General features: G+C 56.7%; 1 protein-coding gene across 1 annotated transcript in view; it reads right to left on the bottom strand.

The window, feature by feature from the left end:
• LRP1 (LDL receptor related protein 1) overlaps positions 1-27,359 on the bottom strand; it is a gene marked incomplete at its 3' end in the record, with an annotated part of 77,381 nt that overhangs the window by 3,501 nt on the left and 46,521 nt on the right. The window contains 42 exon segments of the mRNA XM_031065133.1: positions 266-273; positions 427-600; positions 1,036-1,176; positions 1,506-1,682; positions 1,774-1,890; positions 2,094-2,200; positions 2,405-2,583; positions 3,462-3,733; positions 4,226-4,345; positions 4,751-4,885; positions 4,967-5,110; positions 6,368-6,490; positions 7,529-7,648; positions 8,021-8,153; positions 8,256-8,362; positions 9,939-10,055; positions 10,725-10,850; positions 11,531-11,653; positions 12,161-12,280; positions 12,364-12,480; positions 12,765-12,858; positions 13,241-13,389; positions 13,778-13,966; positions 14,132-14,337; positions 14,726-14,913; positions 16,002-16,121; positions 16,382-16,467; positions 16,650-16,833; positions 18,098-18,285; positions 18,377-18,517; positions 19,529-19,651; positions 19,725-19,853; positions 20,609-20,725; positions 21,206-21,340; positions 21,573-21,722; positions 22,109-22,222; positions 22,903-23,022; positions 23,709-23,837; positions 23,923-24,048; positions 24,796-24,988; positions 25,924-26,128; positions 26,977-27,166. Of these exon segments, the coding sequence (XP_030920993.1) occupies positions 266-273; positions 427-600; positions 1,036-1,176; positions 1,506-1,682; positions 1,774-1,890; positions 2,094-2,200; positions 2,405-2,583; positions 3,462-3,733; positions 4,226-4,345; positions 4,751-4,885; positions 4,967-5,110; positions 6,368-6,490; positions 7,529-7,648; positions 8,021-8,153; positions 8,256-8,362; positions 9,939-10,055; positions 10,725-10,850; positions 11,531-11,653; positions 12,161-12,280; positions 12,364-12,480; positions 12,765-12,858; positions 13,241-13,389; positions 13,778-13,966; positions 14,132-14,337; positions 14,726-14,913; positions 16,002-16,121; positions 16,382-16,467; positions 16,650-16,833; positions 18,098-18,285; positions 18,377-18,517; positions 19,529-19,651; positions 19,725-19,853; positions 20,609-20,725; positions 21,206-21,340; positions 21,573-21,722; positions 22,109-22,222; positions 22,903-23,022; positions 23,709-23,837; positions 23,923-24,048; positions 24,796-24,988; positions 25,924-26,128; positions 26,977-27,166 (5,936 nt within the window).

The following is a 27,359-nucleotide window of genomic DNA, read 5'->3' as shown; positions in this document are numbered from 1 at the left end:
AACACCTTAGATCCACTGTAGGACAGACGGACATGAGAGATCTCTGAAGCCAGGTGGTGGAATGTGGGGTTTATTGCAAAGGGCCAAGTGCAGGGAGCTGCTGGGAGCTGCCGGGCACAGCTGGAGCAGGACTGAGAGAAGAGAGGGGGAGAGAGGATGAGAGAGAGAGAGAGGATGAGAGAATAAGAGGATAAGAGTGTAAGAGAGCGAAGTTCCCATTACAACACAATAAATCTTCTTCTGCACTGAGTATTCTAATTCTCACTAACCAATCTAGTACAACACACAAATCCTACAGCATTTCCATACAGCCTATAAGAACCATTACATTACCATACCGTGTGATGAGAGGGTAAGAGAGTAAGGCAGTAAAAAGGTAAGAGAGTAAAAGGGTGTGTCTGTCCGTCCCTGACCCCCCTGGCTCACCTGAGGGCGAGGCAGCGCAGGTGCCCCCGTTCTGGCAGAAGCCTGAGCACTGGTTGATCTGGCACCTGTCCCCGCTGTAGTGGGGCTGGCAGCGGCACTTCGCCTGCTTGCGGGCGTTCAGGAAGCAGCTGCCACCGTTCAGGCACTCCAGGTCACACGTGTCGGTGGTGGGCACTGCCAGGGAGGGGTGAAAAAATGTGAAAAATGTGAAAAATGCGTGTTTTGTGCTTGGTTTTTGGCAAATATTGAAGTGAATGTCATATGTGTTGTGTTAGAAAGTGATGGGGTGCTAATTCTCTTAAGTAGTGTGGTGGAGATAAATATAAATATAAATATAAATATAAATATAAATATAAATATAAATATAAATATAAATATAAATATAAATATACATATAAATATACATATAAATATGGATAGAGATAGAGGTATAAATACAGGTATAGATATAGATATAGATATAGATATAAATATAAATATACATAACTTTAAATATAGATTAAATATAGAGGCACAGAGGCACGGAGGGGATGGAAGTGAGCAGGGCTGCGCTGGCAGGACCCAACCTCCCTCCTCATCCTCATCCTCACCTCCTCTGGTGTCACCTACCTACAGGGGACACGGTGGGCGAGGGGACGACCACACAGGTGCCATTGTCCAGGCGTTTGCCATTGGGGCAGGTGCACACGGGGCCGCTGGGGCTGAGCAGGCAGAGCCACTCGCACTTCTTACGGTCACAAGGGTTGGTCACTGCAGGAGGAGAGGGCACAGATGGTGAGGACAGCGAGGTGGTGACCCACAGCCCTTCTTTTTCCACAACACCTCCACAGCTCTGTGCGGTCCCATCCACGCCCCGAGGTCACCACCTGGCCAGCTGGACTCTCCAAACCCACCTCAGCAACCTCCTGCTCTGCCCACCCAGACACCCCCACTTTGGGTAAGAACTTGGGGGTCTGAGTCCCCTCTTCCCAATCCCTGCCAACACCTCCCTCACCCTCTGGCACCTCACACCAGGTATCACCCCCTGGCACTTCCCCACCACCCCAGGAGCAGTGTGGTGGTCCCAGGCCCTCACCCACCCTCTGGCTGCTTGTACTGGTGGTAGAGCACGACGTCGGTGGCGTGGTTGAGGCCGGAGGTCAGGTTGGTGACAGGCTTGTGCCCGAACTTGTGGATCTTGAAGATGCGGTTGTTGATGTAGGTGACGCCATAGATGTAGTCCTCAAAGATGTCGATGCTGAACGGGTGGCTCAGCCCTGAGGAAGCCAGCAGGGGACATGTGGAGGCAGGGATTTGGGGATTTGGGGTGGGTTCTGAGGCCAGGGACCCCCATGGGGGGCTCCTTACCCTTCTTGTTGTCGATGGCCACCACGGGGTCGGTGCCGTTGAGGCGGATGCTGCCGATGACGGAGAGCTTGGCGTCGGCCCAGTACAGCCTCTCATTGTGGTAGTCCACGGCCAGACCTGAGGGGACACAGCCCTCAGTGAGCCCCCAGTCCTCCCCAAGCCCCTCCTGACCAGCTGACCCTCAGAGCAGCACTGCCACCACCCCTACACCCTTCTGCCACGGGGCTCCGAGCCCCCAGAACAACCCTCCGCAACACAAATGGGTTGAACGTGTCCCCATCGTGGCTTTTGTCCCCCTTCCTGTCACCTGTCTCTCTCACCTGTTGGCCACTGGATGTTGTCCTGCACCAGGGTCTCCCGCAGAGTCCCATCCATGGCAGCTGTCTCGATCTTGGGGTGATTGCCCCAGTCTGACCAGTACATTGTTCTGTAAGGACACAGGCAGGTCACTCCCAGGGGAACAGGACAGCCCAATGAGGGAGGAGAAACCCTCCTACACCATCCCCATGGCATCCTGGAGTCACCAGGCAACTCTGGGGCAACTCAAGAAGACACAGAGAGTGATCCTGGGACACACAGGTGGTGAGGGGAGTGTGGTGAGGGCTGGGCAGAGGGATGGGAAGTCCCTCACCCCCTTAGTGGATCCACCACGATGGCGTGGGGCTCATCGATCATCCCCGAAATCAGCGTCTTGCGGTTCTCGCCCTTCATCTGCGCCACCTCAATGACGTCCCGCCCCGAGTCCGTCCAGTAGATGTTCCCGGCCACCCAATCGATGGCGATTCCCCTTGGCATCTTCAGCCCTGAGATCTGTGTGCGGCAGTGTTGTGGTGTGATGCAACAGCCTGTCCATCTCGGTTCTTTCCCCAGGTGTGCCAACAACCTCTCCCTTCCCCTCCCTTGCCCCTGCTGACTGCTGTCCATCAATCTTGGCATTCCAGAAAGGGCATCGTGTGATTGGTGAAGTTCAAAAGACGCCTTTCAACCCTGGGGGACATTGGGCCATCCAGGTGTCTTTTGTCCCCTGAGACTTCTCCCCCCTTACCTGGTTGGCAGGATCCCTACCCCTCCCCCCCCCCTCTCCCCGGGGTTAAAAGGAACACCAACCACGGGCTCAGGGAGTTCTGTTGGAGCTGCTGCTGCATCCAGAGCCCTGTGAGCCAGGAATAAAGCTCTGGATCCAAACCCTCCATCAGAACCGACTCCTTTCCTTCACCTCACCTTAAAGCTTCTCCACCAAGGTAAACCTGAGCTCCTGCGTGCCTGGACTTGTCCCAAGCACCCAGCTGCAGCATCCAGCCAGCCAAAAGTGTCTCTGGGGTGAAACCACCACAGCTGCTGCCTCTGGTCAAGCAGCAAGGGCCAGACGAGCCCAGGCACGTCCCATCCAGCTCTATTGGTATTCAATTCCAATATATTGGTGCCCAACGTGAGGCAGCTCCATCCTGGGGATGGATCAGTCAGGGAAGAGACCCCTGAGGTGGCACCCTCATTTTTGCTGCAATATCCAGCCAGCCAAAGGTGTCTCTGAGGTTAAACACCACAGCTGCCGCCTTTGGTCAAGCAGCAAGGGCCAGACGAGCGCAGGCCCGTCCCATCTGATTTAATTCCAACAGGGCAGAGTGGGGACAGTGAGAAGAGAGGAAACCATCAGCCCATCCCTCTGTGCCCTGGCAGAGCTCGCTCACGTTCAGGTGGGTGACGCCGCCGTCGATCTGGCGCCGGTTGCGGTTGGAGGCGGTGGAGGCGGAGGAGGAGGCGGGCAGCTCCCGGTAGGAGATCCTGCCCGTGTGCCAGTTGGTCCAGTAGATCTTGTTGCCCTTGACGTAGATGTCCATGGCATCGATGCGCACGTTCTCATCGCCCTGGAAGGCCGGCTCGTAGGCTGAGTTGGGGTTGAAGGGGTACATGCTCCTGATCTTGTTGTCGTCCGCGATGTAGAGGATCTGGTGCTCAGAGCCTGCAGAGGAAGAGGAGGATGAGGAGAGGTTGGCATGGGTTGCATTGGGAACAGGGGCTCAGCCAGGAGTAGGGATCTCCTGATCTTGTAGAGGATCTGGGGCTTGGAGCCTGAAGAGGAAGAGGAGGAGAAGGAGGAGGAGGATGGGCAGAGCTGCATTCCATTTGGGTCTGTGGGGTCTCTGTGGGGTCCTTGGGACTCAATGGGATCTGCGGAGTCTGCGGGGTCTCTATGGGATTTCTGGGGTCTCTCTGGTGTCTGTGGGGTCTCTGAGGGGTCCCTGTGGGTCTGTGAGGTCTCTGTGGGGTCTTTGGGACTCAATGGGATCTGTGAGGTCTCTGTGGGGTCTCTATGGAGTCTGTGGGGTCTTTTTGGGATCTGTGGGGTCTCTGGGACTCAATGGGTTGGAAGAAGAGCAAAGGATTCCCACAGGAGCTCTGGGGGGGTCCTGGGCACACACAGAACCCATGTGGGTCCCTGTTCCCTCCTGACCTTCTGCCTTGCACATGTTGTCCGTCTTCATGAAGTTCTTGGCACAGCTGCAGACGTGGGAGCCCTTGGTGTTGTTGCAGAGCTGGGAGCAGGTCCCAAAGTGCAGGCACTCGTTGATGTCTGGGCAGTGGGAGGTGGGATCAGAGGGAGGAACCAAAGGCTGCCCCCACAGACCCCAAGGACACCATTCCTGCCACCCCAGCCCCATCCCAGCTGTGAAATCACATCTCACTGGCAAAAACCAGACCCCACGGCCTGATCCTGAGCCCTCTCCAGCAGCAGCAGGAAATACCTTGGCAAAAATTCTTGTCTGGAACCTTCTGGAAGCCTTGACGGCAGGTGCAGTACGAGGTGGACTGGGACTGGACACAGTGGGCCTCATCCCAACATGGTGGTGTTGATCATCCCCACACATGGTGGTGTTGGCCACCCCAGCCCCATGTCAGCTGTGAAATCACATCTCACTGGCAAAAACCAGATCCCACAGCCCAACCCTGAGGCCTCTCCAGCAGCAGCAGGAAGTACCTTGGCAAAAATTCTTGTCTGGAACCTTCTGGAAGCCTTGACGGCAGGTGCAGTACGAGGTGTTCTGGGACTGGACGCAGTGGGCCTCATCCCCACACATGGTGGTGTTGGTCTTGCAGTCGTATGACTTGTGCTCTGTGTTGGGACACGTGTGTCACACGCGTGCCACAGCGAGTCCCCCCCAGTCCCCACCAGGCCCCCAGCTCCCACACCCACCTTGGGAGCAGGATTCCTCATCAGAGCCATCTCCACAGTCATTGAAGAAGTTGCAGCGGAGGTTGGCGCTGATGCACTTCTTGTTCTCACACAGGAACTCGTTCTTTTCCTGGCTGCAGCTCTTGGGCTTGGCCGTGGGTGACTCTGAGGGTGAGGGACAGCAGATGTGACCCCCCCGTGTCCTGGACACTCATCCCCATGGGACCCTCTGGGAGCAGGGACTTGGGACACCCTGATTTTGGGAGGAAAGACTGGGCAAAGCCAACCCCAACACCTGATTTTGGGAGGAAAAACCAAACAAAGCGAATCCCAACACCTGATTTTGGGAGGAAAGACCAAAAGCCAACCCCAGCACCTGATTTTGGGAGGAAAGACCAAAAGCCAACCCCAGCACCTGATTTTGGGAGGAAAGACTGGGAAAAGCCAACCCCAACACCTGGGCTGAACCTTGGCCTCTGGGAGATCCATCCCAAGGGCCACAGTGACCTCCAGGCACCTTGGCCAGGCAGGCTCAGGGCTGTGAGGCTCAGAAAACCATAATTCTTCCCATATTCCTGCTTCTCTCCCAGGCTGCCAGTTTCATGCCTTCTCTCCGATTATGTACCACAGTTTCCATCTCCTGTTGTGCTGGGAAAGCCACGACACCTCCTGTGGCCAGGAGAGCGCACCAAGGAGTTGGGCAGCACAAACGGCAGCAGATGTCAGCAGAGCCAGCACTGGTGTCCTGCCCTCATCTCCCCACTGCCCAAGCAGCACCCTTTGGACATGTTCTCTCCCAGGCTGCCAGTTTCATGCCTTCTCTCTGATTATGTATCAGTTTCCATCTCCTGATGTGCTTTGAAAGCCTCCTGTGGCCAGGAGAGCGCACCAAGAGCGCAAACGGCAGCAGATGTCACTGGCACCCTGCCCCTATCTCACCACTGCTCAAGCAGTACCCTTTGGACATGTTTCTCTCCCAGTTTCATGCCTTGTCCCTGAATATGCATCACAATTTCCACGTCCTGTTGTGCTGGGAAAGCCATGACACCTCCTGTGGCCAGGAGAGCGCACCAAGGAGTCGGGCAGTGCAAACAGCAGCAGATGTCACTGGTGTCCTGCCCCCACCTCCCCACTGCTCAAGCAGTACCCTTTGGACATGTTTGGTCCCAACCTGCCAGTTTCATGCCTTCTCTCTGAATATGCATGACAGTTTCCATGTCCTGATGTGCTGGGAAAGCCATGACACCTCCTGTGGCCAGGAGAGCGCACCAAGGAGCACAAACGGCAGCAGATGTCACCAGAGCCAGCACCAGCATCCTGCCCCCATCTCCCCCCTGCTCAAGCAGCACCCTTTGGACCTGAGCAGCATTTCAGAGCTGCAATGGCAGAGCTGAGGGAGAAGGATCAGCCCCACTCACTCACCGCAGTCCTTCTCATCCGTGTTGTCTCCACAGTTGTCGATCCCGTCGCACTGCCGACCGATCCACAGACACACGCGGTCGTTCTTGCAGCGGAACGGTCTGTTGGGGGGACACTGGAATTTCACTGCACCAGCAAACAGAAACAAACGGTGACGGTGAAAGGAGACGCCGGAGCCAGGCTGTCACACATGTCACACGAGCTGCTGCTCGGCCTCTGCCCCTTCTCAGCTCTCCGCTCAGGGCTGTCCCACGCGGCCGAGCGGGCTCCGCAGGCTGAAGCAAAGAGACTGAAGCAGAGACAATCTGGCTGCTGTGAGCCCCCTCCTCACCCAGCCCACTCCCCACCAGCAGCCCTTCAATCAGAGTCACCTCCTGTCACAGATACGTGTTATGAAAAATCCTCAGCCCCCTCCCCATCACCAGCCCCTCAATCAGAGTCACCTCCTGTCACAGACATGTTTTATGAAAAATCCTTTCCTTAGGATTTTTTCTCCTTAGAAAAGATTTTTTCTCCTCAAGAACAAAATGTAAACAATGGTTATCTGCTGCTGTGGAATGCAACAGGTGGATCTGTGATTGGTCTCATAGAATTGTTTCTAATTAATGGCCAATCACAGTCAGCTGGCTCAGACTCTCTGTCTGAGACACAAACCTTTGTTATCATTCTTTTTCTATTCTTAGCTAGCCTTCTGATGAAATCCTTTCTTCTATTCTTTTAGTAGTTTTAATATAGTATAGTATATAATATATATGTTTTATTATATATATAATAAAACATATCTATTATATAATAATATTAAAATTAAAAATAATATATTAAAATATATTATAAATATATTATCTATTATATTATAAACATATTATATATTATATTATAAGTATATTATATATTATAAATAATGTTATAAATAATAATATCATTAAAATTATTAATAATAATATTAAAAATAGTAAATCAAGCCTTCTGAAACATAGAGTCAGATTCTCATCTCTTCCCTCGTCCTCAGACCCCTGTGAACACGGTCACAACCTCCAACCCTCACCCCCACCAGCCACCCCCCAGAGGGCCCCCCCATACTCTCTGGTCCCCCTCTAGTGCTCAGGCCCCAGGAGTGTCCCCCCATCCTGGGCTATGGGAGGGCTTGGGGACAGCGTCACTCACAGCACTCCTCGGGATTCTCGTCCGAGTTGTCCCCACAATCGTCCTCCCCGTCACACTTCCAGGCCAGGGGCTTGCACAGGGTGTTGTTGCACTGGAACTCGTCCAGGGGACACGTGCGGACTGTGACAGTGCAGGAGGGGACACGTCAGTGCAAGAGGGGACATTCCAATGCAAGAGGGGATGTGTCAGTGCAAGAGGGGACATTTCAGTGCAAGAGGGGACATGGCAGTGCAACAGGGACATGTCAGGGCAACAGGGGACAACGCCAGCTCATGCTGCCCTGCTGCCAAAACCCCACCCTGGGGCTGCAATTCCAATTTCCAGCATGCACAGGGGGCCTCCATGGCTGGGGGGTTTCCATGTCCGTGCATGCTCCAGACTGGGACACACACACAGAGGGGTTGTGTCCCGCCCACAGCAGGGACACAACGACACCAGGGCAGGCGGGGGGGGACACCAGCAGCCCCAGGGGACACCCAGCAGTGCCATTACCCCCTGTGCCACAGTTCTCCTCGTCGCTGCCGTCCATGCAGTCGGCGTCGGCGTCGCAGCGCCAGCGCATGGGGATGCAGTGCCCGTTCTTGCACTTGAACTGGTCAAACTCGCAGCGGGGGGTGCAGTCTTTCTGTAGGGGACAAACAAGGGACACAGTGGCCATGGCAGGGCCCTGTCCTGTGAGCCCCAGGGCAGGGGCAGAGGGGGGGAAGTGTCCCCGTCCTGCTCGTACCTCGTCGGAGCCGTCGGCGCAGTCGTGGTCGCCGTCGCATTTCCACCTGCCCGCGATGCAGCGGCCGTTGGCACAGGAGAACTCGCTCTCAGAGCAGGGCCTGGGTGCTGGGGACAGAGCACAGAGGGTGCCCTGAGTGTGGGGACAGCCTGTGAGGGCAGGGAGTGTCCCTGGCCAGCAGCTGGGGGGGCACAGGGTGACAGGGACACACGGCTGGTGGCACTGGGGACAGGGGTCACAGGCAGAGCTCACAGAGGGGCACAGCTGGTACCAACTCCCAGCCCACTCCCTGTGGGGGGTTTGGGGGACACTGTGGCCACACAGCCTGGCTGTCAGGGCCACAGTGCTGGGGACAGAGCACAGAGGGTGCCCTGAGTGTGGGGACAGCCTGGGGCGGCCCTGGCCAGCAGCTGGAGGGGCACAGGGTGACACAGACATTGGGGACAGGGGGTACAGGCAGAGCTGTGGGAGCTGGCAGAGTGGCACAGCTGGTACCAACTCCCAGCCCCTTCCCACACCACTCCCTGTAGGGGTTTTGGGGGACACTGTGGCCACTGAGGTCACTCACTCTCCACAGGGCAGCACCAGCCCCATTGCTGCCCACCCCAGCTGCCCCCCAGGCAGGAGGAACTGCAGCAGTGCCCATCCCTGTGCCCCCTCACAGGGCATGGGCACAGCTCACAGCTCACTGGCACAGCCAGTGCCACATCCAGGAGGATGGCACCTGGCACAGCCGCTCACCTGGGATGGCTTTTGGGACCCTTCCCCTCCCTATAGCCCCCCTATAGGGTATTGGGGCACAGGGACTCCCCGTTCATGGCACAGGATTGTGGGGAACAGGGGGTGTCCAGGGGGAGCAGGGAGAGGTGGGGATGGGTTTTGGAGCCAAATCCAAGCCATGCAGAGCCCTGCAGAGCAGCAGGGTCAGACCCTCCCCAGTTCCATGGATGGAGATGCTGGTGCTGATGCTCAGTAAATCCACCTGGATTGTCCAGTCCCAGCCCCTCTGCCCTCACCTAGAAATTATTGTCTTCATTTGGGTTTAGAGAGAGAGACTGTAACATGGAATTAAAAGATTTTGGCAGGAACCTACCTCTGAGCGCCCCATAACGACAGTGTGAAAATGGAGAAAAACATAAGATGAAGTGAAATGGCACAAACTCAAAAACACGACGGGAAATCAACAGAAAAGAAAACAAAAGCTGCACCCTGAAGAGCTGCAGGAAGATAAGAGGGGGCACTGTGGGGTGGGAGAGGGTCTGGCAGCAGACCCTGGTGCCATCCCAGGTGGCACTGCCAGGCAGGGGGTGACACAGGGGGTGGTGCTTGGTGGCAAAGCAGGACAAGGTGCCCTCAGGTGACTCTGCTGGGCCCCCCATGCTCCTGCAGGGAGTGTGATGGGGTCACCCCTTCAGTGTCACTTGTCACCTTTGGGGTGTCTCCTTGGCACAGGGACAGGGGACAGCACTGCCCCCAAGGAGGGCATGGATGGCACAGGGCCAGCACTGTCCCCATGGATGGCACAGGGAAAGGGACAGCCGTGTCCTGGCTGTCCTGGCTTGGGGACACGGTGTCTCTCCCAACCACCATCCTGACAGCACAAGAGGGGCTGGGGGGGCCCAAACCTGTCCCCTGTGCAGTGCTGCATGCTGGGGACAGCAGGGGCTGGCGGGTGGCACGTACTGCAGCTCTCCTCGTCAGAGTTGTCCCCGCAGTCGTTGTCGTAGTCGCACTGCCAGCGGCCCGGCACGCAGCGGTTGTTCTTGCAGCGGAACTGGTACGGCTCACACGTGCGCTCGTCTGGGGACAATGGGGACAGGGACAGCTCAGGGACAGGGACAGGGACAGGTCAGGGACAGCGACAGGGACAGGTCAGAGAACTGGTACGGCTCACACATGCGCTCGTCTGGGGACAATGGGGACAGGGACAGGTCAGGGACAGGGACAGGGACAGGTCAGGGACAGGTCAGGGACAGGGACAGGGACAGGTCAGGGACAGGTCAGGGACAGGGACAGGGACAGGTCAGGGACAGGTCAGGGACAGGGACAGGGACAGGTCAGGGACAGGTCAGGGACAGGGACAGGGACAGGTCAGGGACAGGTCAGGGACAGGGACAGGGACAGGTCAGGGACAGGTCAGGGACAGGGACAGGGACAGGTCAGAGCTGCCCCAAAGGAGGGCATGGATGGCACAGGGTCAGGGACAGAGACAGGGACAGGTGTCAGCACTGCCCTGAACATGGGGAGGGACAGGACAGGAACGAGGGACAGGACAGGAACAAGGACCAGGACAGGGGTCAGCACTACCCTTGCACCTCCCTCTGACCCACCTCTGCCCATGCCACCCAGAAAAAGAGCAGCTGGAACTCCTGGGACACCCCAGAGGAGCCAACCAGCTCCAGGCCAGCCTGTCCCTCAGGAAACAGGGACACAAAATGACACTGGCTTGTCCCCAAGGCCTCTACTCACCGCATTCCTCCTTGGGCTCATCAGATCCATCCCCACAGTCGTCCTCCCCGTCACATTTCCAGCGTGCAGGGATGCACCGGCCCGAGTCCTTGCAGCGGAACTCGTCCACACCACAGGTCATTTGGGCTGCAGGGGACAGAGGGACACAGGGCAGGGTCAGCACTGCTCAGGCCTGTGTGCTCTCTGCAGGGCTGATGGACAGCCTGGAGATGGGGGGGATCCTCCTCCCTTTCAAGGAGTTCTCCAGGGAGATGTCAGGGGGAGGAGGATCCCAGCAGGACAGAGCCAGCAACAGCATCAGCCACGGCCCACAGGGACTGAGAGGGACTGAGGAGGGACTGGGGTGGGAACGGGGTAGAACTGAGCAGGGACTGAGCAGGGACTGAGCAGGAACTGAGCAAGGACTGAGCAGGGACTGAGCAGGGACTGAGCAAGGACTGAGCAGGGACTGAGGAAGGAGTGCAGTAGAACTGAGCAGAGACTGAGCAGAGACCGAGGAGGGACTGGGGTAGAACTGAGCAGGAACTGGGGTAGAACTGAGCAGGAACGGAGCAAAGACCAAGGAGGGATTGAGCAGGGACTGAGCAGGGACTGAGGAGAAACTGGGTTAGAACTGAGCAGGAACTGAGTAGGAACTGAGCAGGGACTGGGATAGAACTGAGCAGGAACTGAGCAAAGACCAAGTAGGGACCAAGAAGGGACTGAGCAGGGACTGAGCAGGGACCTGCCACCCCTCCAGCACACAGAGGTGCCCGGTGTGAGCATTTTACACTGGGCAGAGCCCCCTCCCCACACAGGGGCCTTACTGCAGTTAGCAGGTTCATCAGAGCCATCCACGCAGTCGTTGTCACGGTCACACACCCAGACCCGGGGGATGCAGCGCTTGGTGATGGCACACTGGAACTGGTTGGGGGCACAGGTCACCTCGGCTGCAGCAGGGAGAAGGGGCCGTCAGGAAAGGCAGCAGGGCAGGCTGGGCCAGCCTCTCCTTTCCCCAAAACCAGCCGTGGGGTTGAGAGGTGTGTGGGTGCTCCAGGGATCACAAGGGGCTGTGTGCTCAGTGGAGATGGAGCAGAGACACAAAATGGCCCCAGAAGACTCCAAGCTATGAGGGGACAGGGCAGAGGCCCCCAGACCCCTCAGCTGGGCAACAGGCTCAGCCCAAATCCACATCAAGGGACTTAAAGGATTTCATTCCCACTGGGAAACAGGGCAGAGGCCACCAGATCCAGGCTCAGCCCAAATCCACATCAAGGGATTTAAGGATTTCATTCCCATTAGGAAACAGCAGCGGGGACAGTGGGAATGCAGAGTCCAGGGCTACGGAGAAAGCCCTGGCACAATCCAGAGAGCCAAACACCCCAAGACACAGACCTGAACCCCTCAATCTGACCCACAGCAGCTCCCAGCTGACCCCCTGAGCCCCCCGCACTCACGACAGTCCTTCTCATCCTCTCCGTCCCCACAGTTGTCCTGCCCGTTGCAGCGGAAGATGCCGGGGATGCAGCGGTTGGTGTTGGTGCACTTGAACTGGCTGGGCAGGCAGACGTGGATGTCTGGGGGAAGAGGTGACACAGTCAGGGGGTGACAGGCAGCATCTCCGTGCTGTGGAGGGTCACAGGGGGACACAGGAACCTACCACAGTTGGCCTCATCTGAGTTGTCCTGGCAGTCGTTGTCGCCGTCGCAGATGAAGGCGGGGTTGGTGCAGATCCCTGTGGAGCACTGGAACTGCCCTGGCCTGCACTTGAACTCAGCTGTGGGGTAACACAGGGACACAGGTTTGCTCTGAGGAACATTTTTGGGGCACACCTCAACCTCAAACCCCTGTTCCACCCCTGTGGTGTCCTCTGGTGTCCTCTGCGGGGACCCAGCATCCAATTCTGGGCTTGGGCACTGCTCCACGGGGCAGACGTGTCCCACCGCTCCCTGAACCCTGTTCTGACTGACCCTCCCCTCCACGGGGCTGTCCCAACAGCCACCCTGCACATCCTGGGGGGTGCTGGGACACTGGGGGGCTGTGTCACCCCCTGGCACTCACGGCAATCCTCCGGCTCGTCCGACCGGTCCCCGCAGTCGTCCTCGGTGTCGCATTTCCACCAGAAAGGGATGCACTTGTCGTTCTTGCAGACAAACTGAAGGAGAGAGGAGCTCGTGGGGTGGTTCAGGATGGGGAGGAGGACCCCAAATTCCCCCCAGATTTCATCCCCAGTGAGCTGAACCAAGGGCACTGATCCTGCGCTGTCCCCTCCAGGTATTCCCAAATCCTGACCCAGAGCACAGCCTTAACCCCACCCAGGCCCTGGGGTTTGAGGAGAGGGTTAAAAGAACATTCCAGAGCTGGAGGGTCTCTGCCTCCCCTGGACACCGCCAAACATGAAGTGCCACAGGAGGGAGGTGCTGCCTGCACCCAAACAACACCCCATCACCACCAGGGAGATCATGGCAGGAGGGACACGGGCATGGGGAATATCCAGGCAGGCAGGGACAGGCAGGGACAGGCAGGCAGGGGCTTACCTGGCTGGCAGTGCAGTTGGACACGCAGGTTTTGCCATCACTGCCCAGGTAGAAGTTGGTGGGACAGGCGCATTTGTGCCCCCCACCCGGGGAGAGCAGGCAGAGGTTGCTGCAGCCGCCGTTGTTGGTCTTGCAGGGGTGGTTGGGAACTGGGGAGAGCAGGGTGACAACAGCAAGTCAGACCAAGCTGGGGACACCCAGGGTGGCATGGGAGCAACAAGACCCTTGTCACCTGCTCCTGCTCCCCCTGTCCAACCTGGCATCCCCCCACGTTCTGTTCTTGGGGTGGTTCCCCAGCACCCCCAAGCCGTGTTCTGTTAGAAATGAAAGTGAGGATTTGTACTTCTATTTCTCCAACATATCCAGTCTTATTTGCAAGGCCACCCTTTGCAACTTGTTTCTACTTCCATTTCTCTCTCTCTATCCTATTCCATGGCATTTCCAAGTCAGCATTTCTTATCTCAAGCTTTGCATACAGTGTGAGCTTTTTGTCAGGCTTTGAGAATTCTCTACAAATCCATTTCCCACGCTGCTCACCGTCAGGCTGGCGGTAGGGGTGGTAGATGTGGATGTCCATGGGCCTGTGCAAGGTGCTGATCAGCAGGGTCTTGTTGGCTCCTGTTGTTTTGTGGGCCCGGTTGATGGATTTGGTCTCCCAGTCGGTCCAGTAGATGAAATCCTCGAAGAGGGTGAGCGCGAAGATGTGAGGGATGTCCTGGCTCAGCACTGAGAGGGGAATGGGTGCTCAGAGAGGGGCTGTGCCATGTTCTCCTCCCACAAAGAAGCAGCATGGACACAGAGGAGTGATCAGAGCTGGGCACTGTCCCCAACAGCTCCCGCTCCAACACCTGACCCAGAGCCTGGGTGTGCTGGCACCCATGGAGCTCTCACCCGTGTGCCTGTTGGAGCCATCCAGGCTGGCAAACTCGATGTAGTCCTCGCGGGCATCAGCCCAGTAGATCCTGCTGTTGATGTAGTCGAGGGTGAGGCCGTTGGGCCAGGTGATCTTGGTGTCCACGATGACGCTGCGGTTGGTGCCGTCCATGCCGATCTTCCCGATCAGAGAGTGGTCACCCCAGTCCGTCCAGTACAGGTAGCTGGGGGTGAAACACAAGAGCAGGGAGATGCTGAGTTGGAAACCACAGAAATGTCTCCCTGCGAGAATCCCTGTGAGAATCCCTGGCACAGGATGCCCAGAGAGGTTGTGGCTGCCCCATCCCTGGAAGTGTCCAAGGTTGGATGGAGCATGGAGCAACCTGGGATAATGGGGTGGAACAGGATGGTTCCTTCCATCCCAAACCCCCTCACGACTCTGTGATACACAGAGGTGCACGGGCAGAGGGTAGAGAAAAGCATCCAGGCGTCCCAGAGGTCAAGAGGGAAGGCTTGATCCCATCTCCCAACCTCTGGGACAGCAGCAAGATGACCACAGCTCCTTGCCCAGCCCAGAGCAGAGCAGCAGGCCCACGTGGCCCAGGCTCTCACCCGTTCTGCACGTCCACCACGAGCGCGCGGGGCTCGCGCAGCCCCGAGTTGACCAGCACGGTGCGGTAGGCCCCGTTGAGCTTGGACACCTCGATGGTGTCCCGGCCCTTGTCACACCAGTAGAGGTTTCCTCCCACCCAGTCCACGGCCAGTCCGTCGGGATTGCTGAGCCCAGTGCGGTGAAGGACCTGCCAGGAGGAGTCAGAGGTGATGGGGATGAGCAGAGAGAACCAAACTTTGATGTCTCAGGGGTGAGAACGTCCCCACTCCCCTGCCCAGATCTTCTTCATCACTCCCCTCTTAGGTTTGGATGGGATATTGAGAAGAAATTCCTCCCTGGGAGGGTGGGGAGGTCCTGGCAGAGGTTGCCCAGAGAAGCTGTGGCTGCCCCAGACCCCCAGAAGTGTCCAAAGCCAGGTTGGATGGGGCTTGGAGCAACCTGGGATAGTGGAAGTTATCCTTGCCCACATCAGGGGAGTGAAACTGGATGATCTTTAAGATCCCTTCTGCCCCAAATCATTCCACAACTCCATAACTCTTTCACCAGCCTTACATTTCAGGGCAGCGTGGAGCCCACCCCTGCTTGGTGTGGAGCTACAAAACACCCCACAGCAACTGGGGCTGACTCTCAAAGCCCAGCGACGACCCCAGAGCGGGGCAGGAGGTGGGTGAGGCCCAGGGGTGTCCCAGGGGGTGCCCCATGTCCCTGATGCCGGCAAGGGATTTGTTTACAGAGACAGGGCTGCTACAGAATGCGCCTTTCCAGCATCAGTCTCATTACATGATTATGACAATGGGAAGATGCTAGCAGCTCACATTCTAGGCAGCAGGCTGGAAAACTTAATGTTACAGCTTACTTTATAAGTTTCTTGACCAATCATACAAAGCAAAAGCACATTGACAGCAGTTCTATCTATTCACTATAAGCACACCTACCTTTGGTTAAAACAATGCTTGTTTATTTCAAATACAATACTCACTTGTAAGTCTTAAAACACAACACACAGAGCTCCATTACTAAGCTTTAACCTTCTTAATATCTTGCTAGATAAACTTTCTGCAGCTTAGAGAGCTATTCAGACAAGCGTTAATACACAGGCCATTGTTCTATTTGCCTTTGCCTTTCTACAGTTTAAATAATTTTTCTGCTGACCAATCTCATGGCTGCTGCTTTAGCTCTACTCACAGTTCTGCTGTCTCTAAAGCCTGTCTATTGCAGCTTTCCCCAAAACCCTCTGATTTCCCCTCTGATTTTGTGGACTCCCAGAGTCCCCACCTGGACGTTGCTGCCGTTGATGTGCATGCGGCGGATCATGCTGCCCTGCGTGGTGACATCTGTCCAGTAGATCATCTGCTCCCGGTAGTCGAAATCCAGAGCCACAGCGTTGTTCAGCCCCTGGAGAGCAGGGAGGGAGAAGGGTTGCAGCAGCCTCAGTGGCTGCCATGGGCTCTGGGGGGTTTTATAAAGCCCACAGCCTCCCTGCTTGCTCCCGGCTCACAGGGACCTCCTGACATTTAGATGGATCTGCCATTCCTCTGAGAAGCCAAAAGCCCAAGATCCTCAGTTGGCAGCTCCCGTGTCCTTCAGGGTTTGCTCCATCCCCAAATCCCCTCCACGTGGAGCTGCTGTGCCTCCTGCTCCCGCTCATCCCTCACCTGCTTGAGCAGAGTGTAGTTGGAGCCATCCAGGTTGAGCTTCCTCAGATAGTAGCGGTTGGCGAAGATGAGGAAAGGCTCTTCATCTGCACGGGGAAAGGGGGAAAAGTGGCAGGGGAGCACTGCTGGGATGTGGGCAGAACCCTACAGACCTGCCACCCCTCCCTCATGAGCTGGGGGCAGCCACTTCACCCTCCAACTCCAGCAACAGGGGCATCCCACGGTCACCAGGAACATCCTGAGCTCTGCGCCCACACCTGGCTCTCACCTGTGACAGCCTTGCAGCTGGTGGGGTTGTCAGGCCTGAGCTTGTAGCCCTCAGTGCAGAGGCACTTGTAGCTGCCCAGGGTGTTGATGCATTTCTGGCTGCAGGGGTAGGTGGTGGAGCACTCGTCGATGTCGATGCACGTCTTCCCGTCGTCCTTCAGCCGGAAGCCAGGACGGCATCTGCACTGCAGGAGCAACCCGGAGCTGTCAGACACCTCCAAGGGAGGTGGCAGGTGCTGGGAGGTGACAAGTGTCACCATGGGACATGCAGACTCAGCAAGGACAGCTGAGATGCACAAACAGGGCTTGAAGAGCCGGTGTCACGTCCCTGGCCCAGCTGGCACAGGACAGACACAACCCGCGGAGGAGGAGGAGGAGGAGGAGGAGAGGGAACAGCAGGAGCTGTGCCAGGGGAGGTTTAGGCTGGATATCAGGAAAAGGTTCTTTCCCCAGAGGGTGGTCAGACAGAAAAGGTTCTTCACCCCAGAGGGTGGTCAGACACTGCTGGCTGGCACAGCCCCAGGAGAATTTGGACAATTCTCAGGCACAGAGTGAGATTGCTGAAATCTCCTGGCACAGGACAGACACAACCCACAGAGGAGGAGGAGAAGCAGGAGGAGAAGGAGGAGGAGGAGGAGGAGGAGAGGGAACGGCAGGAGCTGTGCCAGGGGAGGTTTAGGCTGGATATCAGGAAAAGGTTCTTCCCCCAGAGGGTGGTCAGGCACTGCTGGCTGGCACAGCCCCAGGAGCATTTGGACAACTCTCAGGCACAGAGTGAGATTGCTGAGATCTCCTGTGCAAGAGCAGGAGTTGGACTTTGTGGGTCCCTTCCAACTCAGGGCATTCTGTAATTCCATAATCTCTGCAGCCAGCCTCCCCACCCTGCTGGGGAAGATGGAACAGGAAAGCCTTATAAATATGATTGCCTGGCAAAAGATTTTGAGAATATGGAAACTATAAGTGAGATTGAAATGAAAGCAAGCTTTGAGATACTTTAGTTACTGAACAACTGGAAAACAATGGTGCCCTGCTCGCAGACAGCTCCAAGGATCAGAGCAGACCCTGCAGCTTGGCAGAAGGGGCCCAAAGAGGAGTTTTTAGGGTTTAAAATGTAGCACAGTGTGGTAACGTTGTGATTCTTATAGGCTGTATGTAAATGCTGTAGGATTTGTGTATTGTACTAGATTGGTTAGTGAGAATCAGAATATTCAACACAGAAGATGATTTATTGTATTGTAACGGGAACCTCACTCTCTCATCCTCTTTATCACTCTCTTTACCTCTCTCTGCCTGCTCTGAGCTGTGCCTGGCAGCTCCCAGCAGGGCCCTGCACCCAGGCCCTTTGCAATAAACCGCAAGTTCCACACCCTGGCTTCAGAGATCTCTCGTGTCCGTCCGTCCCGACCGTGCAAACCCCCGTCGTTCCTACACCACCCTGTGGCCCCCTACCTTGTACCCAATCTTGAGGTCCTCACACTCCTGGGAGCAGCCACTCAGCTTCTTGTTGAGGCACTCGTTGATGAAGCAGTTGAGCTCGTCCGAGCCGTCGGCGCAGTCGTTGTTGTTGTCGCAGAGCAGCGCCTCGGAGATGCAATTCCCGTTCTTGCACAGGAAGAAGGAGTCGTTGCACTTGTTTTCTGCAGAGAGGAGGTGAAAGTGATCAGTGAGAGGAGAGGCTGGGATTCCATTTCCCCCCCCTCCAAGACCCCAGCATGACCCCAGAGGTACCTGGGCTGCTGCAGCGTGGGTTTTTGGGTGCCTCATCCGAGTGGTCGTGGCAGTCGAACTCGCCGTCGCACTCCCACTGCCGGTTGCTGAGGCAGCGGCCGTTCTGGCAGCGGAACTCGTGGGGGCCACAGGTGGGATATTCTGGGGGAGGGTGAGGGGCTCAGCCAGCATCCCACCCTCCTGGGCCTCCCAGAGGCACCGTGGGGACACTCAAGAGAGAGGGAGGCACCATGGAGGCAAACCTTCCTGAGCTGCTGGGAGTGACGGGGACACCACAGAGCAGCTGGCCTGGGACAGGGCTGCCCTGCACACACATGGAACTCTCTGTGGGTTTGGATCTCTCAGTGGGTTTAAATCTCTGTGTGGGCTTGGATCTCTGCGTGGGTTTGGATCTCTCTGGGGTCTGGATCTTTCTGTGGGTTTGGATCTCTCTGTGGGTTTGGATATCCCTGTGGGTTTGGATTTCTGTGTGGGTTTGGATCTCTCTCACTGGATCTGGAACTCCGTGGGTTTGGATCTTTCTGTGGGTCTGGATCTTTCTGTGGGTCTAAATCTCTCTGGGGTTTGAATCTCTCTGTGGATTTGAATCACTCTGTGGGTTTGGATCTCAGTGGGTTTGGATCTCTGTGTGGGTTTGGATCTCTCTGTGTGGGTTTGGATCCCTCTGTGGGTCTGGATCTCTCTCAGTGGGTCTGGGTCTTTCTCAGTGGGTCTGGATCTCTCTCAGTGGGTCTGGATCTTTCTGTGGGTTTAAATCTCTGTGTGGGTTTAAATCTGTCAGTTTGGATCTTTCTGTGGGTTCGGATTTCTCTGTGGGTTTGGAACCCTCAGTGGGTTTGGAACCACTGCCGGTTGCTGAGGCAGCGGCCGGTTTTCTTCTTTCCGTGGGATTGGATTTCTCTGTGGGTTTGAACCATTCTGTGGGTTTGGATCTCTCTGTGGGTTTGAACCTTTCAGTGGGTTTGGATTTCTCTGCCAAGGCTGGAGCACTGCTCTCCACTAACAACCCCCTTCTGCTGCCTCTCTGGGTTCCTTCTCACCACACTCACACCAAACCCCTCCATGGTGATGAAGCCCCTCGCAGGACACTGTCCCAAAGCCCAGGAGGACCCAGCAGGATCAATCCCCACCCTGGCTCCCACAGACACCCACCACATTCCGGGGACTCATCGGAGCCATCACCGCAGTCATCGTCATGGTCACAGACGAAGTGCTTGGGGATGCACTGCCGGTTCCCACACATGAACTCCCTCTCATCACAGGTGTTGTTGTACACTGCAAAGGGGCACTGTCACCACCAGCCCTGCCAGCCCCCAGCCTCCCCCAGCCCCCAGGCTCGGGCACTCACAGCAGCCAGCAGCGAGGGTCTCATCAGCCCCATCAGCACAGTCCTTGTCCCCGTCACACAGCCAGCGCTCCGGCACGCACACGTAGGTGCCAGGGCACTGGAAGGATCCTGAGCTGCAGGTGGTGAGCCCTGGGGAAAGGAGGAGCAGGATGTGTTGTGGTGCGATGTAATAGCCTGTTTTAACCTCTCCCTTCCCCTCCCTTGCCCCTGCTGACTGCTGTCTGTCAATCTTGGCATTCCAGCAAGTGCATCATGTGATTGGTGAAGTTCAAAAGATGCTTTCAACCCTGGGGGGCATTGGGCCATCCAGGTGTCTTTTGTCCCCTGAGACTTCTCCACTTCTCCCCCCTTACCTGGTTGGTGGGATCCCTACCCCTTCTCTGCCCCTCTCCCTGGGGTTAAAAGACACAACAACCACGCGATTTCTTTGTTCTGTTGGAGCTGTTGCTGGATTCAGAGGCCTGTGAGCCAGGAATAAAGCTCTGGATCCAAACCCTCTAGCAGAACCCAACTTCTTTTTCCTTCACCTCGCCTTGAAGCGTCTCCACCAAGGTATAAACCTGAGCTCCTGCAAGCCTGGACTTGTCCCAAGCACCCAGCTGCAGCATCCAGCCAGCCAAAAGTGTCTCTGAGGTGAAACCACCTCAGCTGCCACCCTTGGTCAAGCAGCAAGGGCCAGATGAGCCCAGGCATGTCCCATCCAGCTGTACTGGTATTAATTCCAATAAGGATGGAGCCCCATCACCCCATTGCTGGAGCCCCAGCAGGTACAGTGAGACCATGGGTGGGAGAAGGGATGGGCAGAGGCAGGAACATGGATGTAGGAACACGGAGATGGAGCAGGAAGGGATGGGGATGGGGAAGAAAGGCTGGAGCAGACTCACGGCAGCGACTGTCCTCATCAGAGCCATCCCCACAGTCGTCAGCCCCATCACACACCCAGAGCTTGGAGATGCAGCGGTGGTTGTTGCACTCAAACTGCACGGGGTAGCAGAACTTGTCTGGGGGAGGAGAAGAGGAGGAGATGGGGGTCAGAGAGAGCTGATAAGGGGAGGAGACACCAGCAGAGCATGGCCAGGCTGGGCCAGCTGGGCTCCAGGAGGCCAGGGGGTGTTGGGGGTACTGCTTGTGGTCCCACAGGGATGGTGTGGGACTCGCTGGTGTGGACCTGAGGAGGATCTCCAGCTCCTGAGCACTGTCTGGGGCTTGTTCCAGGAGATTAGAACTAAAAATGCAGCTGAAGGGATCCGTAACTGGTCCCGTTCAAAAGGGCCACAGACACTTGTGCACGTGCTGAGCAAACCAGCACATGAGAACATTTACACTGCTCACAGCTAAAAGCCCAAGAGTGTGGAGTAAAACCACAGAGAGGGAAGAATCTGGGGTCTGTCCTTGGCAAATGGATGTCAGGGAGAGAAGAGGGTCCTGCCCACCCTCCAGCACCACCCTTGTGCCCCAGCCCAAACCCTGAGTGTCCCCACCCTGCCGCTCACTGCACTGGGTCTCATCTTCGCCGTTCTCGCAGTCATCCTCCTTGTCACAGGTCCAGGTCATGGGGATGCACCTCCCACTCGGGCAGGCAAAGTAGTTGGATGGACATTTGGGTTTCCTCCCACCTACTTTGTGATGGAAACATCAGTGAGGACGACAGCAGAGCCACGTCCTGCCTTCTCCCAGCCCAGAACTGAAGGATTCCTCCCCAAAATCCCCCCGAGATCCCAGCTCCCTGCAGCACCATCTATGCAGGAGAACAACAGTCCCAGTGGGCAAACAAAGCCTCCACAACCCAAGCAGACCCCAAAGGGACATCCCTGCCCCCCAGAGCCCCCTCTGCCCTCCTGCTCTCACCGGGGCAGTTGCGCTCGTCCGAGAAATCGCCGCAGTCGTTGGCACCGTCACACACCCAGCTGGGGGCATAGCACAGGGACGTGTGCTCACACTTCTGGAACGTGGTGCCCTTCACCCCCAGCTTGAAGTAGCTGCTGCAGTCGGTGGCAGCTGAGAGGAATCACAGAAGGAGCTCCAGTGACACAGCAGGAACCACAGAAGAAGCCCCCTGGTCTGGCTCCACCATGTGGCACTGGCCCCTGCCCTGCTGCCAGAGCCCACCACACCCCACACACCCCCACATGTGCCCCACACACCCCCAGATGTGTCCCACACACCCCCAGAACTGCAGGGATCCATCGGGTTTTGGGGTGCTGAGCATGGCACAGAGGGGCTGGAGGGGTGGGCTGGGGCTGCCTCATCCCAGGACCGGAGCAGGACCCTCCTCCCTCCCCAACCCAGCCCAAATCCCAAATCCCAGCTCCCTGCTGCCAGCACCGAGAGCAGGAGCATCCCCAGAGCTGAGCAGGGGCCAGGGGCAGCAGCTGGGCACTCACTGCAGTTCATTTCATCAGATGCATCCTCGCAGTCGATGAACTGGTTGCAGCGGCTGGAATTGCCGATGCAGGTCCCGTCCCGGCAGCGGAACTCGGTGGCAGCACAGCTGGTTTCTGCCAGGGGGGAAGAAGCCCCCATAATCCATGAGGGAGGGTCCCCACATGCACACCCACACGCTCCCAGTGCCCACACAGCTCTGGGATGCTCAGAGTGCTCCCAGACCCTTCCTGGCTCACGCTCTGCCTGGCACAACCAGAGCTGGACAGGACTCTCAGGAGCTCCTGACTGCCCCTGTCAGTTTGGAACCGAGCAAACCCAGCCTGAGCCCCTCTCCCTGGCACAACCAGAGCTGGACAGGACTCTCAGGAGCTCCTGACTGCCCCTGTCACTTTGGAACCGAGCAAACCCAGCCTGAGCCCCTCTCCCTGGCACAACCAGAGCTGGACAGGACTCTCAGGAGCTCCTGACTGCCCCTGTCAGTTTGGAACCAAGCAGATCCAGCCTGAGCCCCCTAAGGGAATGCCTGGGAGCCATGAGGAGCAGTGACATTACACCCCTGGCTGTCAAACCCCTCTCCCTGGGAAGCTCTGAGTGCTGCACGCCCATACCCAGAAGTTTTTCCTCTCAGCTGTCACCGTAAGCTTTACAAACCAGCACAAGCTTGACCTTGACTCTCCCTTAAACCCTGGCTCTGCTCTGCTCCTGTCAAGCTGACAGTAGCTCCTTCCTGAAGCTGCTGTCCCCTGTCCCAAGCAGCTGCCAGGGGCTGGCTGGGGGCCAGGCAGACACTCACTGTTGCAGGGCACCTCGTCCGAGTTGTCCCCGCAGTTGTCCACGCCGTCACACCAGTAGCGGCTGGCGACGCAGCGCCCGTTCATGCAGTGCAGGAAGCCCTTCTTGCACTTGCGGCTGCCTGCCAGGGAGGAAGAGGAGGAGGAGGAAGAGGAGAAGGTGAGGAGAAGGAGGGCAAGCACCCCTGAGGGTCCCAGATCTTTGGGGAGCTTCCAGCAGAGGAAGAAACCACAGAGAAAGATCAGGAAATCTATTCCCTCTCAGATCTTTGGGGAGCTTCCAGCAGAGGAAGAAACCACAGAGAAGGATTAGGGAACCTATTCCTTTGTGCAGAAGGATCAGGGAACCCATCCCTTCTTGCACTTGCGGCTGCCTGCCAGGGAGGAAGAGGAGAAGGTGAGGAGAAGGAGGGTGAGCATCCCTGAGGGTCTCAGATCCTCGGGGAGCTTCCAGCAGAGGAAGAAATCACAGAGAAGGACCAGGGAACCTATTCCTTCGTGCAGAGGGGTGAGGGCTGGTGTTTGAGGATGCTGCAGACCCCACAGGCTCAGCTCCAGGGTTCCAGCATGTCCCAAACACTGGGAAAGGTCTGGAGCCCATGGACATGACCCAGGCACTGGGATTTGGTTTAGTTTAGTGCCACGGCTGGTATCTTCTCCCTCACAAAGGTGGGATCTGCCTGGGATCACCTCTCACCTCCTCCCTGCACTGTGCCTTGCTGGCACTCACAGCTCCTGCTCTTCTAACACAAGCACATTTTCTGCCAGGGTGTGTGGGTGAGCAAGGCAGCAAGAGGAGGAACCTTACTGCAGTAGGATTGCTTCTCGTCCGACTTGTCCTTGCAGTTCACGACGCCGTCACAGGTGCGGCTGAAGTCGATGCATTCGCCGTTCCCGCACTCAAACTCCTCGTGCACGCTGCAGGTGGAATTCACAGCTGGAAGGAGCACGGAAATGTCAGCTCTGCCGGGCTGAGATCAGCCTCACCCCTTCCTCTCCTCAGTCTGTCCTACCCCCCTCACCTTTGCAGGTGAAATCCTCCTGCAGGACGCGCTCCCCGCGGCAGGAGCAGTTGACGTGGCCCTTGGGGGTGAGCAGGCACAGGTCCTGGCAGCCACCGTTGTTCACCCGGCACGGGGACAGCTCACCTAGGACAGAGGGACACTGGTCACACCAGGGATGGACCCAGCAGACCCTGCTCCTCCTCCTCCCTGCTGTGGGATCCCTCCCCAGGGTCTTCCCATGGGGTTATGGAGGGTGTAGGGGGCTGGAGGCACCTGGACTGCCCAGATTTTACAAGGAAAAGCAGGGACAGGGGAAATCCTCTCTGTCTTCAGCCTGCACTGGGTTTGGGGATGGACAACTCTGGGGTGAGAGTCACAAGGAGGCAACAACAAGCTGGGAAGGACAGTGGGATGGATTCCCAAAAGGTCATGAGGGACAGTAGGATGGATTCCCAAAGGACCATGAAGGACAGTGGGATGGATTCCCAAAGGAGCATGATGGACAGTGGGATGGATTCCTGAAGGGCCAGGAAGGATGGTGGGATGCATTCCCACAAGGCCAGGAAGGACAGAGGGATGGCTTCCTGAAGAGCCAGGGGAAGGACAGTGGGACAGGTTCCCAAAAAGCCAGGAAGGATGGTGGGATGACTTCCAAAGGACCGTGAAGGACAGAGGGATGGATTGCCAAAGAGCCAATGAAGGACAGAGGGATGGATTCCCAAAAGGCCAGGAAGGACAATGAGATGGTTTCCCAAAGAGCCAATGAAGGACGGTGGGATGAGTTCCTAAAGCCCCAGAAAGGACATTGGGATGGGTTCCCCTTCCCTAAAGCTGCTGCCAGGCTGAGGAGCAGAGGTCAGGGACCCTGCAGGGACACCAGAGGGTGCTCACAGCTGTCGGTGTCGTTGGCCACGGCGATGATGCCCATGGGCTGCTGGGGGATGTCCACTCGCAGCAGCTTCATGTCGGTGCCCACGTATTTGTTGGCGCGCTGCACGGCCCGGCGCACCCAGTCTGTCCAGAAGATGTAATCCCCATAGACGGCCAGGCCAAAGGGGTGCACGGGCTCCGACTTCAGGATCACCTGCCAGGCACAGAATCGTGGCATGAGTTGGGCTGGAAAGGGTAAAGTCATCTCCTGAAACTCATCTCATTCCCACATGGGTGGATACACATTCCAGGGTTGCTCCAAGCTCCGTCCAACATGTCCTTGGACACTTCACAGAAACCTTGAGGTGGGAAAAGATCACCCAAGATCAAGTCCAACCTGTGACTAACCCCCTCCAGAGCACTCAGTGCCACAGTTAAAGGGCACAGTAACTGCCTGAGGCTCAGTCCAGCAGTTCCTTGGACACCTCCAGGGATGGTGACACCACCACCAACCTGGGCAGCCCATTCCAATGTTTAGAAATTCCTTCTCATGTCCAACCTGAACCTCCTCTGATGCAGCTTGAAGCCAAGTCCTCACTTCTCAGGGACATAGCCCAGGTGGGAGCAGGAGGAATCCACTGTGGGGTGTCACAGACATCTTTTATGAAAAATCCTTTCCTTAGGATTTTTCCCCCTGAGAAGCTGAGGCCTCAGGAACAAAATGTAAACAATGGTTATCTGCTGCTGTGCAATGCAACAGGTGGATCCTTGATTGGCCATGTTAGTTGTTTCTAGTTAATGGCCAATCATAGCCCAGCTGGCTCAGACACAGAGTCTGAGACACAAGCCTTCGTTATCATTCTTTGCTATTCTATTCTTAGCTAGCCTTCTGAAGAAATAATTTCTTCTATTCTTTTAGTATAGTTTTAATATAATATATATAATAAAATAATAAATCAGCCTTCTGAAACACGGAGTCAGATCCTCGTCTCTTCCCTCATCCTAAGACCCCTGTGAACACCGTCACAGGGGTGCAGCCCCACAGCCCCCCAAACACAGAGTGACCTCCCCAGCCCCAGGAACATCTCTGCTTCCCTCCAGCCCCAGTTTGGACACCTTCCTCCCCATCTCCCTGTTCCTCAGACTCACGTGGCGATGGGAGCCATCGTATTCACAGCGCTCAATCTTGTCCAGGGTGGCATCAGAGAAGTAAATCTTCTCAGCCTTGTGGTCGATGGCCAACCCGTTCGGCGTCCGTATGTCCTGGTCGATGATGATGAGGACGTTGGCGCCGGAGAGGGTGGCTCGCATGATGCTGGGGTGCTGCTCGTTCCAGTTGGTCCAGAACATCAGGCTGGGAGGGGAGGGACACAAAACACTTTTGGAGCACCAGCTCAGCCTCATCCAAGCTGGCTCAGCCCATCCCTCCATGGCTGGGGGGCTTCCAGGGACTGAGGGATGCATGGGATGTAAAACGAGTGGGAAGGTGCTGCAGCCAGTTGGGAAACGTGGCATCCCATGGATGAGGATGGAACAAGGGGTCTGGGAGGGACACACAAGGCCTTTGGAGCCCCAGCTCAGCCACGTCCAGGCTGGCTCAGCCCATCCCTCCATGGCTGGGGGGCTTCCAGGGACTGGGGGATGCATGGGACAACATTCCCACGTAAAACGAGTGGGAAGGGGGTGAATGAGGCTGCTGCATCCCATGGATGGGGATGGAACAGGGGGTCTGGGAGGGACACAAAACACCTTTGGAGCTCCAGCTCAGCCACATCCAGGCTGGCTCAGCCCATCCCTCCATGGCTTGGGGGTTTCCAGGGACTGGGGGATGCATGGGACAACAATTCCATGTAAAATGAGTGGGAAGGTGCTGCAGCCAGCTGGGAAATGTGGCACCCCGTGGATGGGATAGAGGGTCTGGGAGGGACACACAAGGCCTTTGGAGCCCCAGCTCAGCCACATCCAGGCCCAACCTTTCATAGCTGGGGGCTTCCAGGGACTGGGGGATGCATGGGACAACATTCCCATGTAAAACCAGTGAGAAGGGGTGAATGAGGGTGCTGCACCCCATGGATGGAGCTGCTTGGGGAGGGGGCTACAGGGTCTTTCCTCCCTGGGGGTCCTGTGCTGGGATCCAGAGCTCCCTCCCCACCACCACGAGGATCCCTGGTGGGGCTGGCTGGACCCTCAGTGGTCACTCACTTCTGGCACTCATCCAGCACGAAGGCTCGGGGGTGGTCATCCCCTGACATGGTGATCACAGTCTCCCTCTCGAAGGCGCCCAGCCTGCTCTGGTCCACGGTGTGCCGGGTGATGGTGGACGTGGTGTAGCTGGTCCAGTACAGGGTGTCCCAGCCACGGTGGTAGGCCAGCCCCTCCACTGAGCCCACATCTGTGGGGACAGCAAAGGTCACAGCCAGCCCTGAGCCTGGTGTACAACTAAAAAAAGTATTTAATTTTTACAGTAAAAAGTAAAAAAAAAAAAGTATTTTAAAAAGGTGTCTCTGGGGCGAAACACCACACATCCAGCCAGCCAAAAGTGTCTATGGGGGAAACACCACACATCCAGCTACCTAAAAGTGTTT

This window comes from Geospiza fortis, unplaced genomic scaffold, assembly GCF_000277835.1.
Source record: "Geospiza fortis unplaced genomic scaffold, GeoFor_1.0 scaffold82, whole genome shotgun sequence".
Lineage (NCBI taxonomy): Eukaryota > Metazoa > Chordata > Aves > Passeriformes > Thraupidae > Geospiza > Geospiza fortis.
Note: the sequence above shows the minus strand (reverse complement) of the source record. Positions and strands in the feature narration are given on the sequence as shown.